This window comes from Oncorhynchus nerka, linkage group LG14 (assembly GCF_034236695.1).
Source record: "Oncorhynchus nerka isolate Pitt River linkage group LG14, Oner_Uvic_2.0, whole genome shotgun sequence".
NCBI lineage: Eukaryota > Metazoa > Chordata > Actinopteri > Salmoniformes > Salmonidae > Oncorhynchus > Oncorhynchus nerka.
The window spans coordinates 38,151,234-38,164,196 of record NC_088409.1 but is presented as its reverse complement, the minus strand read 5'-3'; the positions used below and the strand labels follow the sequence as shown (position 1 = coordinate 38,164,196).

The following is a 12,963-nucleotide window of genomic DNA, read 5'->3' as shown; positions in this document are numbered from 1 at the left end:
GTGTAATGTATGGAGAGGACTGTGTAATGTATGGAGAGGACTGTGTAATGTATGGAGAGGACTGTGTAATGTATGGAGAGGACTGTGTAATTTATGGAGAGACTGTGTCATGTATGGTGAGGACTGTGTCATGTATGGTGAGGACTGTGTCATGTATGGTGAGGACTGTGTCATGTATGGAGAGGACTGTGTCATGTATGGAGAGGACTGTGTCATGTATGGAGAGGACTGTGTCATGTATGGAGAGGACTGTGTCATGTATGGAGAGGACTGTGTCATGTATGGAGAGGACTGTGTCATGTATGGAGAGGACTGTGTCATGTATGGAGAGGACTGTGTCATGTATGGAGAGGACTGTGTCATGTATGGAGAGGACTGTGTGATTCTTAAACTGAATGAACGTTAGACTTTTTTATCACCCAATCCTTTCATTTTGACTAACAAAGCACTCACCATAGCCTGGAACGTACCAACTGGAACACGGAGGAGGAGGTGGAGAGCGCAGCCAAGCCCCCTGGTGGCCAGGAGGTCATCCTGGGTCACAACGGTGTGAGTGAGGACTCCAGTTCTGAGACCAGCAGTTATTCTGAGAGCAGCAGCGCTACCATGGTACTCTACCAACACTGGTTTATTTATCATCTTTATCTGTTGGCTTCTGGGAAATATTCAGTCTTGCTATAACCACAGTTAATGTGTTATTGACTCCAGGGTTCATCGGTGGGCGAGTCTCCCCAGGTGACGGTGGCCTACCTGAGCCCATTGGTGCTGCGCAAGGAGCTTGAGAGCCTGCTGGAGAACGAGGGCGAGGCGGTGCTGGCACAGGGCCAGCTCCTGGACAGCCACTCCATCATCTTCTGGAACCTAGTGTGGTACTTCCATCGCCTGGGCCTGCCCAGCAACCTGCTGCAGCTGGTTCGCTCCTCACCGCTGGCCAACCAACTAGCACAGGTAACTCTGCTCCCAGGCTTCTCTTGGGGCCTAGTGATGAATTATTCGTATGTTACAATACATAATGTCCTCATTCTAATGTTGAGCTCCTGTCTTTGTGTATGTCAGACTTCAGAGAACTCAGCAGTGAGGGTGAGGCTGCTGTGGGACACACTGACCCCTGACACAGACCACTGGCCCCCCCTCTACATCCTGTGGAGGATACACAGTAAGATACACACGTTATTCACAAGGAAATACTCAGATGATACAGGTTAAGATCCTTTCATGAATTACATGTCTCTCTCTCTCAGGTGGCGTACCCATGCGGAACCACAGCTGGCGGAGGCACAACCACCCCTTCACTCTGGCCTTCCTGGAGGAAGTGCTGCGCTGGGTCGGCATGAACGAGATACACAAGGGAATCACCCTCTTCCTGGAAACCATTGCTAAGCAACCAGGCACGCCCAAGATACAAAGGTGAGTGCAGGAAATGGCCTCTGAAATTACATTTTTGTTTGTGTGAGTAATAGTGGCTTCAGAAATTATTCACACCCCTTGACTTTTTCCACGTTTTGTTGTTATACTCAGAATTTTAAATGGATTAAATTTCAATTTTTTTGTAACCACCCTACACACAATTCCCCATATTGTCAAAGTTTTTCGAAAATTCTACAAATTAATTAAAAATGAAAAGCTGGGCCTCCCGGGTGGCGCAGTGGTTAAGGGCTGTGCCATCAGACTCTGGGTTCGCGCCCAGGCTCTGTCGTAACCGGCCGCGACCGGGAGGTCCGTGGGGCGACGCACAATTGGCCTAGCGTCGCCCGGGTTAGGGAGGGGTTGGCCGGTAGGGATGTCCTTGTCTCATCGCGCACCAGCGACTCCTGTGGCGGGCCGGGCGCAGTGCGTGCTAACCAGGTTGCCAGGTGCACGGTGTTTCCTCCGACACATTGGTGCGGCTGGCTTCCGGGTTGGATGCGCGCTGTGTTAAGAAGCAGTGCGGCTTGGTTGGGTTGTGTATCGGAGGACGCATGACTTTCAACCTTCGTCTCTCCCGAGCCCGTACGGGTGTTGTAGCGATGAGACAAGATAGTAGCTACTAAAACAATTGGATACCACGAAATTGGGGAGAAAACAGGGTCAAATTTAAAATGAAATAATAATAATGAAAAGCTGAAATGTCTTCAGTCAATAAGTATTCAATCCCTTTGTTATGGCAAGCATAAATATACTGAACAAAAATATAAACACAACATGTAAAGTGTTGTCCCATGTTTCATGAGCTGAAATAAACCATCCCAGAAATGATCTATATGCACAAAAGCAAATTTCTCTAAAATGTTGTGCACAAATTTGTTTATATCCCTGTTAGTGAGCAATTCTCATTTGACAAGATATGCCACACCTGTCATGTGGATAGACTATCAAGAAGCTGATTAAACAGCATAATCACTACACAGGTGCACCTTGTGCCCAGGACAATGAAAGGCCACTCTAAAATGTGCTGTTGTCACACAACACAATGCCACAGATGTCTCAAGTTTTGAGAGAGGGTGCAATTGGTATGCTGACTGCAGGAATGTCCACTGTTGCCAGAGAATTGAATGTTAATTTCTCTACCATTAGCTGGCTCCAACATCGTTTTAGAGAATTTGGCAGTACGTCCAACCGGCCTCACAACCGCAGACCACATGTAACCACTCCTGCCCAGGACCTCCACATCTGACTTCTGAGGAGTATTTCTGTCTGTAATAAAGTCCTTTTGTCGGGAAAAACTCATTCTGATTGGCTGGGCCTGGCTCCCCAGTGGGTGGGCCTATCTATAGATTAGGGCCGAATTTATTTATTTCAATTGACTGATTTCCTTATATGAACTGTAAACTCAGTAAAATCATTGAAATTGTTGCATGTTGTGTTTATACAGGCTAATAAGTTCATGAGTAAAAATGTTGAATGAATAGTGTTTAACAGGATTTTTGGTACCTCATCTCTGTACCCCACACATACTGTAAGGTCCCTCAGTTGAGCAGTGAATTTTAAACACAGATTAAACAACAAAGACCAGGGAGGTTTTGCAAAGCCTCGCAAAGAAGGGCACCTATTGGTCGATGTGTAAAACATTTCAAATATGACATTGAATATCCTTGATGAAGTTAATAATTACACTTTGGAAGGTGTATCAGTAAACCCAGTCACTACAAAGATACAGGCGTCCTCTCTAACTCAGTTGTCAGAGAGAAAGGAAACCACTCAGGGATTTTCCCATGAGGCCAATGGTGACTTTAAAACAGTTTGAGTTTAATGGCTGTGATAGGAAAAAACAGAGAATGGATCAACAACATTGTAGTTACAGTGCAATATTAACCTAATTGACAGAGTGAAAAGAAGGAAGCTTGTACATAATAAAAATATTCCAAAACATGCATCTTATTTGCAACAGGGCATTAAAGTAATACTGCAAAAAATGTGGCAAAGCAATTCACTTTTGTATTGAATACAAAGTGTTATGTTTGGGGCAAATCCAATACAACACATTACTGAGTACCACTCTCCCTATTTTCAAGCATAGTGGGGGCTGCATCGTGATATGGGAATGATTGTAATCATTAAGGACTGGGGAGTTTTTCAGGATACAAAAGAAACGGAATGGAGCTAAGCACAGAGGAAAACCTGGTTGTCTGCTTTTCACCAGACACTGGGAGAGGAATTCACCTTTCAGCAGGATAATAACCTAAAACACAAGGCCAAATATACACTGGAGTTGTTTACCAAGAAGACAGTGAATGTTCTTGAGTTACAATTTTGACTTAAATCTACTTGAAAATCTATGGCAAGACCTGAAAATGGTTGTCTAGCAATGATCAGCAAACTTAACAGATCTTGAAGAATTTTGAAAATAATTAGCAAATGTTGCACAATCCAGGTGTGGAAAGCACTTTGAGATTTACCTAGAAAGACTCATAGCTGTAATCGCTGCCAAAAAGGCTTCTACAAAGTATTGACTCAGGGGTATGAATACTTATGAAAATGAGAATTCTGTATTTAATTTTCAAAATATTGGCAAACATTTCTAAACATGGTTTCAGTTTGTCATTATTGGGTATTGTGTGTAGATGGGTGAAAAAAATCCATTTAATCCATTTTGACTTCAGGCTGTAACACAACATAATGTGGAATAAGTCGAGGGGTATGAATACTCTACTTTGTCAAGGCAATGTTTTGGTTATGTGATTGCACAATTGTGATCGATAGTACTTTGTGTTGTGTGTCCAGGAGTCTGTACAGAGAGATGCTCTTCCTCACGCTGGCTGCCATGGGTAGAGATCACGTTGGTAAGCAGCCTTTTTAAGACACTTTAAACACAGTTGGAGTACTAGAACTTCAGTATAGTTTCAGACCAACCAGGCTTATTGCTTACAGCACTTTCTCTGTCTTTTAGCTGCGTTTGATAAGAAATACAAGGCTGCGTACCAACGGCTGAGTGGCTCCTTGGGGCGTGGGGAGCTCCGCAGGAAGCGAGCCCAGCCACCTAGCCCCAAGGCTGTGGACTGCAGACGGAGCTTCCTGCTGCCCCTCGAGTGCTGATACCACCTCCAGCCTGCAGCCTCCACCCACTCCAATCCAGATCCACCCCCATCGCTGCTGCCTCCGCTCCCTCGGAACACTGATACCCAGCTGCCAAGAAGAGTGGATGAGAAAAGCTAGATAGAAAACAACAGACAGAAAATTCTGCCTTCACCTTTCACTTTGGACTTATTTGCTGTGCTGCCCCTAGCACAGCCTGGCCACACTATAAAAGCCCCCCAACTGTGCAACTGTACCTCACTGTCCTTGTTTGTGTGAACCAGATATCTACATTTGACCTTCATTCATTTTCATTGTGCAACTGGACTTTGGACCGCTTCCTCAACAACTAAACACAACCCTCTCGGCCTATAGTTTAGCTACAGGGATTATTGGACCTGGTACTGTACATACAACCCAGCCCCCTTGGACTTTGCTCATTGCTCATATATACATGGTCTCTGCCTCACCAATATAACTCATACTGGTTTGTAGGTCATAAACCATGCATTTCATATGTATGCAATTTGTAAGGAATATTACCGACCTGCAATCTATGCATTCAATGTGAACATGTTCTATAACTTGCATTGCTTTGCTTTCAGACAGAAAGTCTCATAAGAGTGGGAGATGTCTAGTGATTCTTGATGTGATGGGAAGTGTCTATCATCAAACTGTAACACATACATTACATTGCGAGGGTACATGCCAATCACTCAGTCAGTCAAAACTTTTAGGCATTTCATGCCTCTCTTGCTATTTTTCACTCTCTGGAAAGAATTCTGTCAACCGGACATTGGTGGTAAAGTCTAACTTTGGGATGAGACTGCTTCAGCCAATCCAAATGAGGATGTTTACTCTGGTAGAGGGGGTTGTTGATTATTGACTTCGGGAGGAATATGTCAACTCTGGGAGAGAATAGTGTCAACTAAAAAAGGATGTTGACTGGGAAAGGATGATGTCAAACCTGGGAGAGGATGATGTCAACTCCGGAAAAGATGTCAACTCTGGGAGAGGATGATTTCAAACCTGGGAGAGGATGATGTCAACTCCGGAAAAGATGATGTCAACTCCGGAAAAGATGATGTCAACTCCGGAAAAGATGTCAACTCTGGGAAAGGATGATGTCAAACCTGGGAGAGGATTATGTCAACTCCGGAAAAGATGATGTCAACTCCGGAAAATATGTCAACTCTTGGAAAGGATGATGTCGACTGGGAAAGGATGTTGTTTCCTATTGATTTTAGGAGAAGAGGATGTTAACTCTGTTTTGGGAGCAGATGGTAGCAGTGTGGATCAGCAATGTAATGGTTTGATTGCTATCACTATGGTTTCCTTAGTGTGTGTGTTTTCCAGCTCATGGTGTGGAATGGAGCTATGGTCAAACTTTAGGTAAGGCAGGAAATAGCCTATGTAGAATCGCCAGAAAATGCTAACATCCAGTTTTCAGGGATACAGTATTTTCGGAAGTGTGAACTCTGCACAGGCATCTCTATGCCTGCAACATTATGTTAGGTAGGAAGTGGAGGGAGGGTGTGACTGGGAACAGACATTGACAGTCAAGGATACTCCACAAGTCACAACCAGGAAGGACTTTTCATACACGGACACACATACATATCGCAAACAAGATTTATCAGATGTATTGTGTTTTTAATTCCCTGTACTGTTCTTGTGAATTCGACGTGTGATTGGGGGTTCTCAGTTCAAGAACTGATGGTCAGTGATCGAGGTATTTGTACCAGAAAAGTGTCTGACAGAAGAAAAAAATAAAAACGTGTGGAAGGGGGGTTTATTATGGTATGTACGATGTCGTGTGTTTTCTCACGTTTTATGCTTATTTACCTCATCTCTCACCTCTTTTCACATGTTAAACAGGAGTGATTTGTCTGGGAGGATGGTCCACAAGGAATGACTGTGATGGATCTTTAGTCACACATCACCAATTTTTCATTTACCACACAGTTATTCACCACACATTTAGGCAGTATGTATACGGATTGTTGGCAGAGATTAAAGAACTTCAGAAGATCCACTTGAGTGGAAGGATTTAAAGAGAGGAAGGTACTTCACCGTGGAGCCCATACTTACCTACTAGCTTCTTGTTTCCATGTACAATACCTGTGAGGCCTTCCCCTCATATTTTAACCCTTTATTTGTTCAGCTTTGTATATGAAAGCATATCAATTGCACAACGGATTTTTCATTTTCTTTCAATTTCATGTCACACTGTTAAATGCCTCTGTTACCATCATACCTTGTTTTTGTTCTTGCAGTGTTATATAGCAGCGTCACGAGAGAATACCTTGTGTTCTGCCTAATTACAACTAGGGATGTGAAGTTGTATGGAGAACAATTTTCATATCTCATATTTTAGTCTTAACCTTAGGGTGAGATATTTCAGATAGCACTGATATCATTGTGTGATATTGTACCCATATATCATTAAAGTACAAGAGAGACATTGTTTGCACACAGCCATCCAGTCAACAGGGATATACAGACTGGAGCAAAGCATTGAGCATTCTCAACCAGTAGAGTGCAGTAGGGCATACAGAGTCCAGTTCTAGCCATTGGCAGTGGAATTGGGCTTGAACAGGCTAAGACAACCCTGGTCTTGGAATTGACATGTCTTTAGTAATAACATGGTGTGAACCTGTTTATTCAAATGACCGATCAGTGGTCATAACGTAAAGGAGACCCAAGACGGAATGCTGTTTAAAAGCTAAGACTGAGTTCTTGTTAGCGTCTCAAATTACACCCTATTTGGCTCTGGTCAAAAGTAGTGAACTGTATGGCTAGTAGCTTGATAAAATGGTGTATAATTTAAGATTTCCCAGCCCAGAGTTAGATAAAAAATAATGCAGGTAGATTTGTTCCCCAACGTAGGCAATATTACATTTATGGCTGCTATTTCAATGCATCTGACTGCAAGTGAATATAAGGGACATTTATATTGTCTGTTCTTTTATTGGTCAAGTGAGCAAAGAAATGAAGGAGATCTGTATTTAAAATATATTGTGTTTGCTGTTGTAATTTATATGGATGTGACTTCAGTTGTAAATGTCTTGTTTTATAGAAGAAAATACACAGATTCCCCAAAGCTCAGTTTTCTTGTGATTTAATGTACATTATGATTTTCTCTATGCCTAACAGTAGTATTAGAGCTGCTATAAATTACATCCTCAAATAGTATTCTCTGATCCATCTTTGAAAAGCTTTCAGGCTAGATAAAGCCGCAAATATTGTTTAATTGTGTGTATATTACAAAGATGTGTATGTATATATATATATATATATATTATACACACACACAGTGAGGGGAAAAAAGTATTTGATCCCCTGCTGATTTTGTATGTTTGTCCACTGACAAAGAAATGATCAGTCTATAATTTTAATGGTAGGTTTATTTGAACAGTGAGACAGAATAACAACAACAAAATCCAGAAAACCACATGTCAAAAATGTTATAAATTGATTTGCATTTTAATGAGGGAAATAAGTATTTGACCCCCTCTCAATCAGAAAGATTTATGGCTCCAAGGTGTCTTTTATACAAGTAACGATCTGAGATTAGGAGCACACTCTTAAAGGGAGTGCCCCTAATCTCAGTTTGTTACCTGTATAAAAGACACCTGTCCACAGAAGCAATCAATATTGCAATCAGATTCCAAAGAGCTCTCCAAGGATGTCAGGGACAAGATTGTAGACCTACACAAGGCTGGAATGGGCTACAAGACCATCGCCAAGCAGCTTGGTGACAACAGTTCGATTATTCGCAAATGGAGGAAACACAAAATAACTGTCAATCTCCCTCGGCCTGGGGCTCCATGCAAGATCTCACCTCGTGGAGATGCAATGATCATGAGAACGGTGAGGAATCAGCCCAGAACTACACAGGAGGATCTTGTCAATGATCTCAAGGCAGCTGGAACCATAGTCACCAAGAAAACAATTGGTAACGCACTACGCCGTGAAGGACTGAAATCCTGCAGCGCCCGCAAGGTCCCCCTGCTCAAGAAAGCACATATACATGCCCATCTGAAGTTTTCCAATGAACATCTGAATGATTCAGAGGACAACTGGGTGAAAGTGTTGTAGTCAGATGAGACCAAAATGGAGCTCTTTGGCATCAACTCAACACAACGTGTTTGGAAGAGGAATGCTGCCTTTGACCCCAAGAACTCCATCCCCACCGTCAAACATGGAGGTGGAAACATTATGCTTTGGGGGTGTTTTTCTGCTAAGGGGACAGGACAACTTCACCGCATCAAAGGGACGATGGACGGGGCCATGTACTGTCTAATCTTGGGTGAGAACCTCCTTCCCTCAGCCAGGACATTGAAAATGGGTCGTGGATGGGTATTCCAGCATGACAATAACCCAAAACACACGGCCAAGGCAACAGAGGAGTGGTTCAAGAAGAAGCACATTAAGGTCCTGGAGTGGCCTAGCCTTAATCCCATAGAGCTGAAGGTTTGAGTTGCTAAACATCAGCCTCAACCTTAATGACTTGGAGAAGATCTGCAAAGAGGAGTGGGACAAAATCCCGTCTGAGATGTGTGCAAACGTGGTGGCCAACTACAAGAAACGTCTGACCTCTGTGATTGCCAACAAGGGTTTTGCCACCAAGTACTAAGTCATGTTTTGCAGAGGGGTCAAATACTTATTTCCTTCATTAAAATGCAAAGAAATGTATTTTAACATGTGTTTTTCTGTTTTTTTCTTGTTGTTGTTATTCTGTCTCTCACTGTTCAAATAAACCTACCATTATAGACTGATCATTTCTTTGTCAGTGGGCAAATGTACAAAATCAGCAGAGGATCAAATACTTTTTTCCCTCACTGTGTATATATTAATAGTCAAAAGTTTGGACACACCTACTCATTTTATTTTTTACTATTTTCTACATTGTAGAATAATAGTGAAGACATCAGAATTATGGAATCATGTAGTAACCAAACAAGTGTTAGACCACTGCTCCACTCGTTTAAGGCACTGCATCTCAGTGGAAGAGGTGTCACTACAGTCCCTGGTTTTGATTCCAGGCTGTATCACATCTGGCAGTGATTGGGAGTCCCATAGGGCAGCACACCGGTTTGCTTTAAAATTGTATTTGTATGGAATGTCTTTCCTTAATGCGTTTGAGCCAATCAGTTGTGTTGTGACAAGGTAGGGATGGTATACAGAAGACACCCCTATTTGGTAAAATACCATATTACGGCAAGAACAGCTCAAATAAGCAATGAGAAATGACAGTCCATCATTACTTTAAGACATGAAGGCCAGTCAATCCAGAAAATGTCAAGACCTTTTGAAGTTTCTTGAAGTGCAGTCGCAAAACCCTTCAAGAGCTATGATGAAACTGGCTCTCATGGGGACTGCCACAGGATAGGAAAACACATAGTTACCTCTGCTGCAGAGGATAAGTTCATTAGAGTTAATAACTGCACCTCAGAAATGGCAGCCCAAAAAATAAGTGCTTCACAGAGTTCAAGTAACCGACACATCTCAACATCAACTGTTCAGAGGAGACTGTGTGAATCAGGCCATCATGGTCAATTCCTGCAAAGAAACCACTACTAAATGACAACGATAAGGAGACGAGACTGGCTTGGGCGAAGAAACACGAGCAATGGACATTAGACCGGTGGAAATCTGTCCTTTGGTCTGATGAGTCCAAATGTGAGATTTTTGGTTCCAACCGCTGTGTCTTTGTGAGACGCATAGTAGGTGAACGGATGATCTCTGCATGTGTGGTTCCCACCGTGAAGCATGGAGGAGGTGTGGGGGTGCTTTGCTGGTGACTGATTTATTTAGAATTCAAGGCACACTTAACCAGCATGGCTACCACCTCATTCTGCAGCGATACGCCATCCCATCTGGTTTGCGCTTAGTGGGACTATCATTTGTTTTTCATTTACATTTAAGTCATTTAGCAGACGCTCTTATCCAGAGCGACTTACAAATTGGTGCATTCACCTTATGACATCCAGTGGAACAGTAGTGCATCTAAATCTTTTAAGGGGGGGTGAGAGGGATTACTTTATCCTATCCTAGGTATTCCTTAAAGAGGTGGGGTTTCAGGTGTCTCCGGAAGGTGGTGATTGACTCCGCTGTCCTGGCGTCGTGAGGGAGTTTGTTCCACCATTGGGGGGCCAGAGCAGCGAACAGTTTTGACTGGGCTGAGCGGGAACTGTACTTCCTCAGTGGTAGGGAGGCGAGCAGGCCAGAGGTGGATGAACGCAGTGCCCTTGTTTGGGTGTAGGGCCTGATCAGAGCCTGGAGGTACTGAGGTGCCGTTCCCCTCACAGCTCCGTAGGCAACTCTCCTCACCTACACACTCTCCCCACCTACACACTCTCCCCACCTACACACTCTCCCTACCTACACACTCTCCCTACCTACACACTCTCCCCACCTACACACTCTCCTCACCTACACACTCTCCCCACCTACACACTCTCCTCACCTACACACTCTCCCCACCTACACACTCTCCCCACCTACACACTCTCCCCACCTACACACTCTCCTCACCTACACACTCTCCCCACCTACACACTCTCCCCACCTACACACTCTCCTCACCTACACACTCTCCCCACCTACACACTCTCCCCACCTACACACTCTCCCCACCTACACACTCTCCCTACCTACACACTCTCCCCACCTACACACTCTCCCCACCTACACACTCTCCCCACCTACACACTCTCGGTTGTCGGGGGTTTCAGGGATGGTTGTCGGGGGGACAGGGGATGGTTGTCAGGGGCTCAGGGGATGGTTGTCGGGGGGTTCAGGGATGGTTGTCAGGGGGTTCAGGGATGGTTGTCAGGGGCTCAGGGATGGTTGTCGAGAGCTCAGAGTTAGTGTGTCGGGGGCTCAGGGATGGTTGTCAGGTTTCGACAGGACAATGACCCAACACACCTCCAGGCTGTGTAAGGGCTATTTGACCAAGAAGGAGAGTGAAGGAAAAGCAGCCAACAAGTGCTCACCGTATGTGGGAACTATGTATAGTCAGTATGAGATCATCATATCCTGCATAAGGTTAGGTAGCGGTGTCATCGTACAGTAAAGCTCTGTCTGATCTACATTGTACAGTAGTTGTAAGAGCCCAGTGGGGTATACGTTCCAAACCAATTCATCTGGTCCAGTTGCCATGGACCTTTTTATTCCACAGTCAGTATAAGTCTGTACATGACACCTTTATTTCAAGAACAATATATCAAAGTGGTCCTTTTTCCCTGGCGGTTGGGCACGAAATGTGTTGGGGTTGTTTTGCCCCTGTTTTTTTGGTCTTCTTTATACGCCTCAGCTTGTTTATTTTCTGACGACGTACTATTCCATGAAATGGAATGTAGTTTCTGGTACATTGTGTAGTCAAGGACAAGTCTGCTGCAGGAAACAGTGTTTTTCTCAAATGTAAACAGGGAAAAGACAAAGGTGGGGAAGCAAATAATCTTCATCTTTATCTCTTCTCCTCTCCGTCTTATTTCCTCCATGACCACAAGCCTTGTAGAGAGGAATGGCGTAAAAATCTGAGCCGTATGCATGCAGTGAGAGGAGGTCTTGCCAGGCCAGCTCAGATTAGACCACTGTGATCGTCACTATGTGAAACCCTAAACCCCATTATGTGGCTAATAGGATAAAGCTTCGCTACTGCTGGGCGGACAATGAGCTACAAAGGGTTCTCAATACAGCCATGCTTACTGCACACTGTTTAACCACAGGCCTGGGAATAACTCTATTAGTCTCTCTATGCATACTATGGAGGATAAGATTCACATTTGCCATTTTCTCTTGGGTGAAATATCATAGGCTATAAGCTGATGTACCTGTAGAGTAAGATTACTGATTCACATCGTCTGATGCATTACAGGTTGAAGGTTCATGTCAGTTTGTTGAGTGTTGAGCATCCCTGTAATTTGAATGTTGAATCCTATGTAACTTCATTCTGAAGCGCTGAATTTCTTTAATTTGTGATAACATATACAGAAGTGTATGTGCTACAAAATATGAATTTGACCAATTTCAGTAATATATGAGGTTAGGTGTTTTGTTCTTAAACTAAGTGCATCATACAGAGGTTTATTGTCAATGAGGGATATTTGAGTGATGTTGCACAGTATAGCCTGATCGGCTTTACTACAAGTCTACAAAACATTATGTACACATTGACACCATATGATACTTGCAGTATGTAGATTTAAACATACTGGGCTCAGCAGATGAAGGTACATTTTTAGTTAGAACCGATTTAATGGTGGTGAGAAGAACCAGGGTGATTATGAGAAATCACAAAAGCTGCTGTTAGACAGGCAGCGCAATTCTGATATTTATTTTCCACTAATTGGTCTTTTGACCAATCAGATCAGCTCTGAAAAAGAGCTGATGTGAAAGATCTGATGTGATTGGTCAAAGACCATTTAGTGGGGGAAAAATATCAGAATTGGGCTGCCTAATGAG

At 43.5% G+C, this 12,963-nt stretch overlaps 1 protein-coding gene across 8 annotated transcripts in view; it reads left to right on the top strand.

Moving 5' to 3' along the window:
• LOC115140985 (DENN domain-containing protein 4B-like) overlaps positions 1-7,594 on the top strand; it is a 51,241-nt gene extending 43,647 nt beyond the window's left edge. For 5 of the 8 annotated variants that reach the window (XM_029679533.2, XM_029679531.2, XM_029679532.2 and 2 more), the window contains exons 22-27: positions 447-609; positions 709-948; positions 1,057-1,156; positions 1,242-1,407; positions 4,201-4,259; positions 4,367-7,594. In XM_029679533.2, coding sequence (XP_029535393.1) covers positions 447-609; positions 709-948; positions 1,057-1,156; positions 1,242-1,407; positions 4,201-4,259; positions 4,367-4,512 — 874 coding nt within the window. In that variant the 3' untranslated portion in view covers positions 4,513-7,594. Of the gene's footprint in view, positions 1-446; positions 610-708; positions 949-1,056; positions 1,157-1,241; positions 1,408-2,553; positions 2,833-4,200; positions 4,260-4,366 lie in introns of those variants that run through there. The other 3 variants (XM_065000047.1, XM_065000048.1, XM_065000049.1) reach the window with 2 other exon arrangements.
• Positions 7,595-12,963: the final 5,369 nt, after the last annotated feature.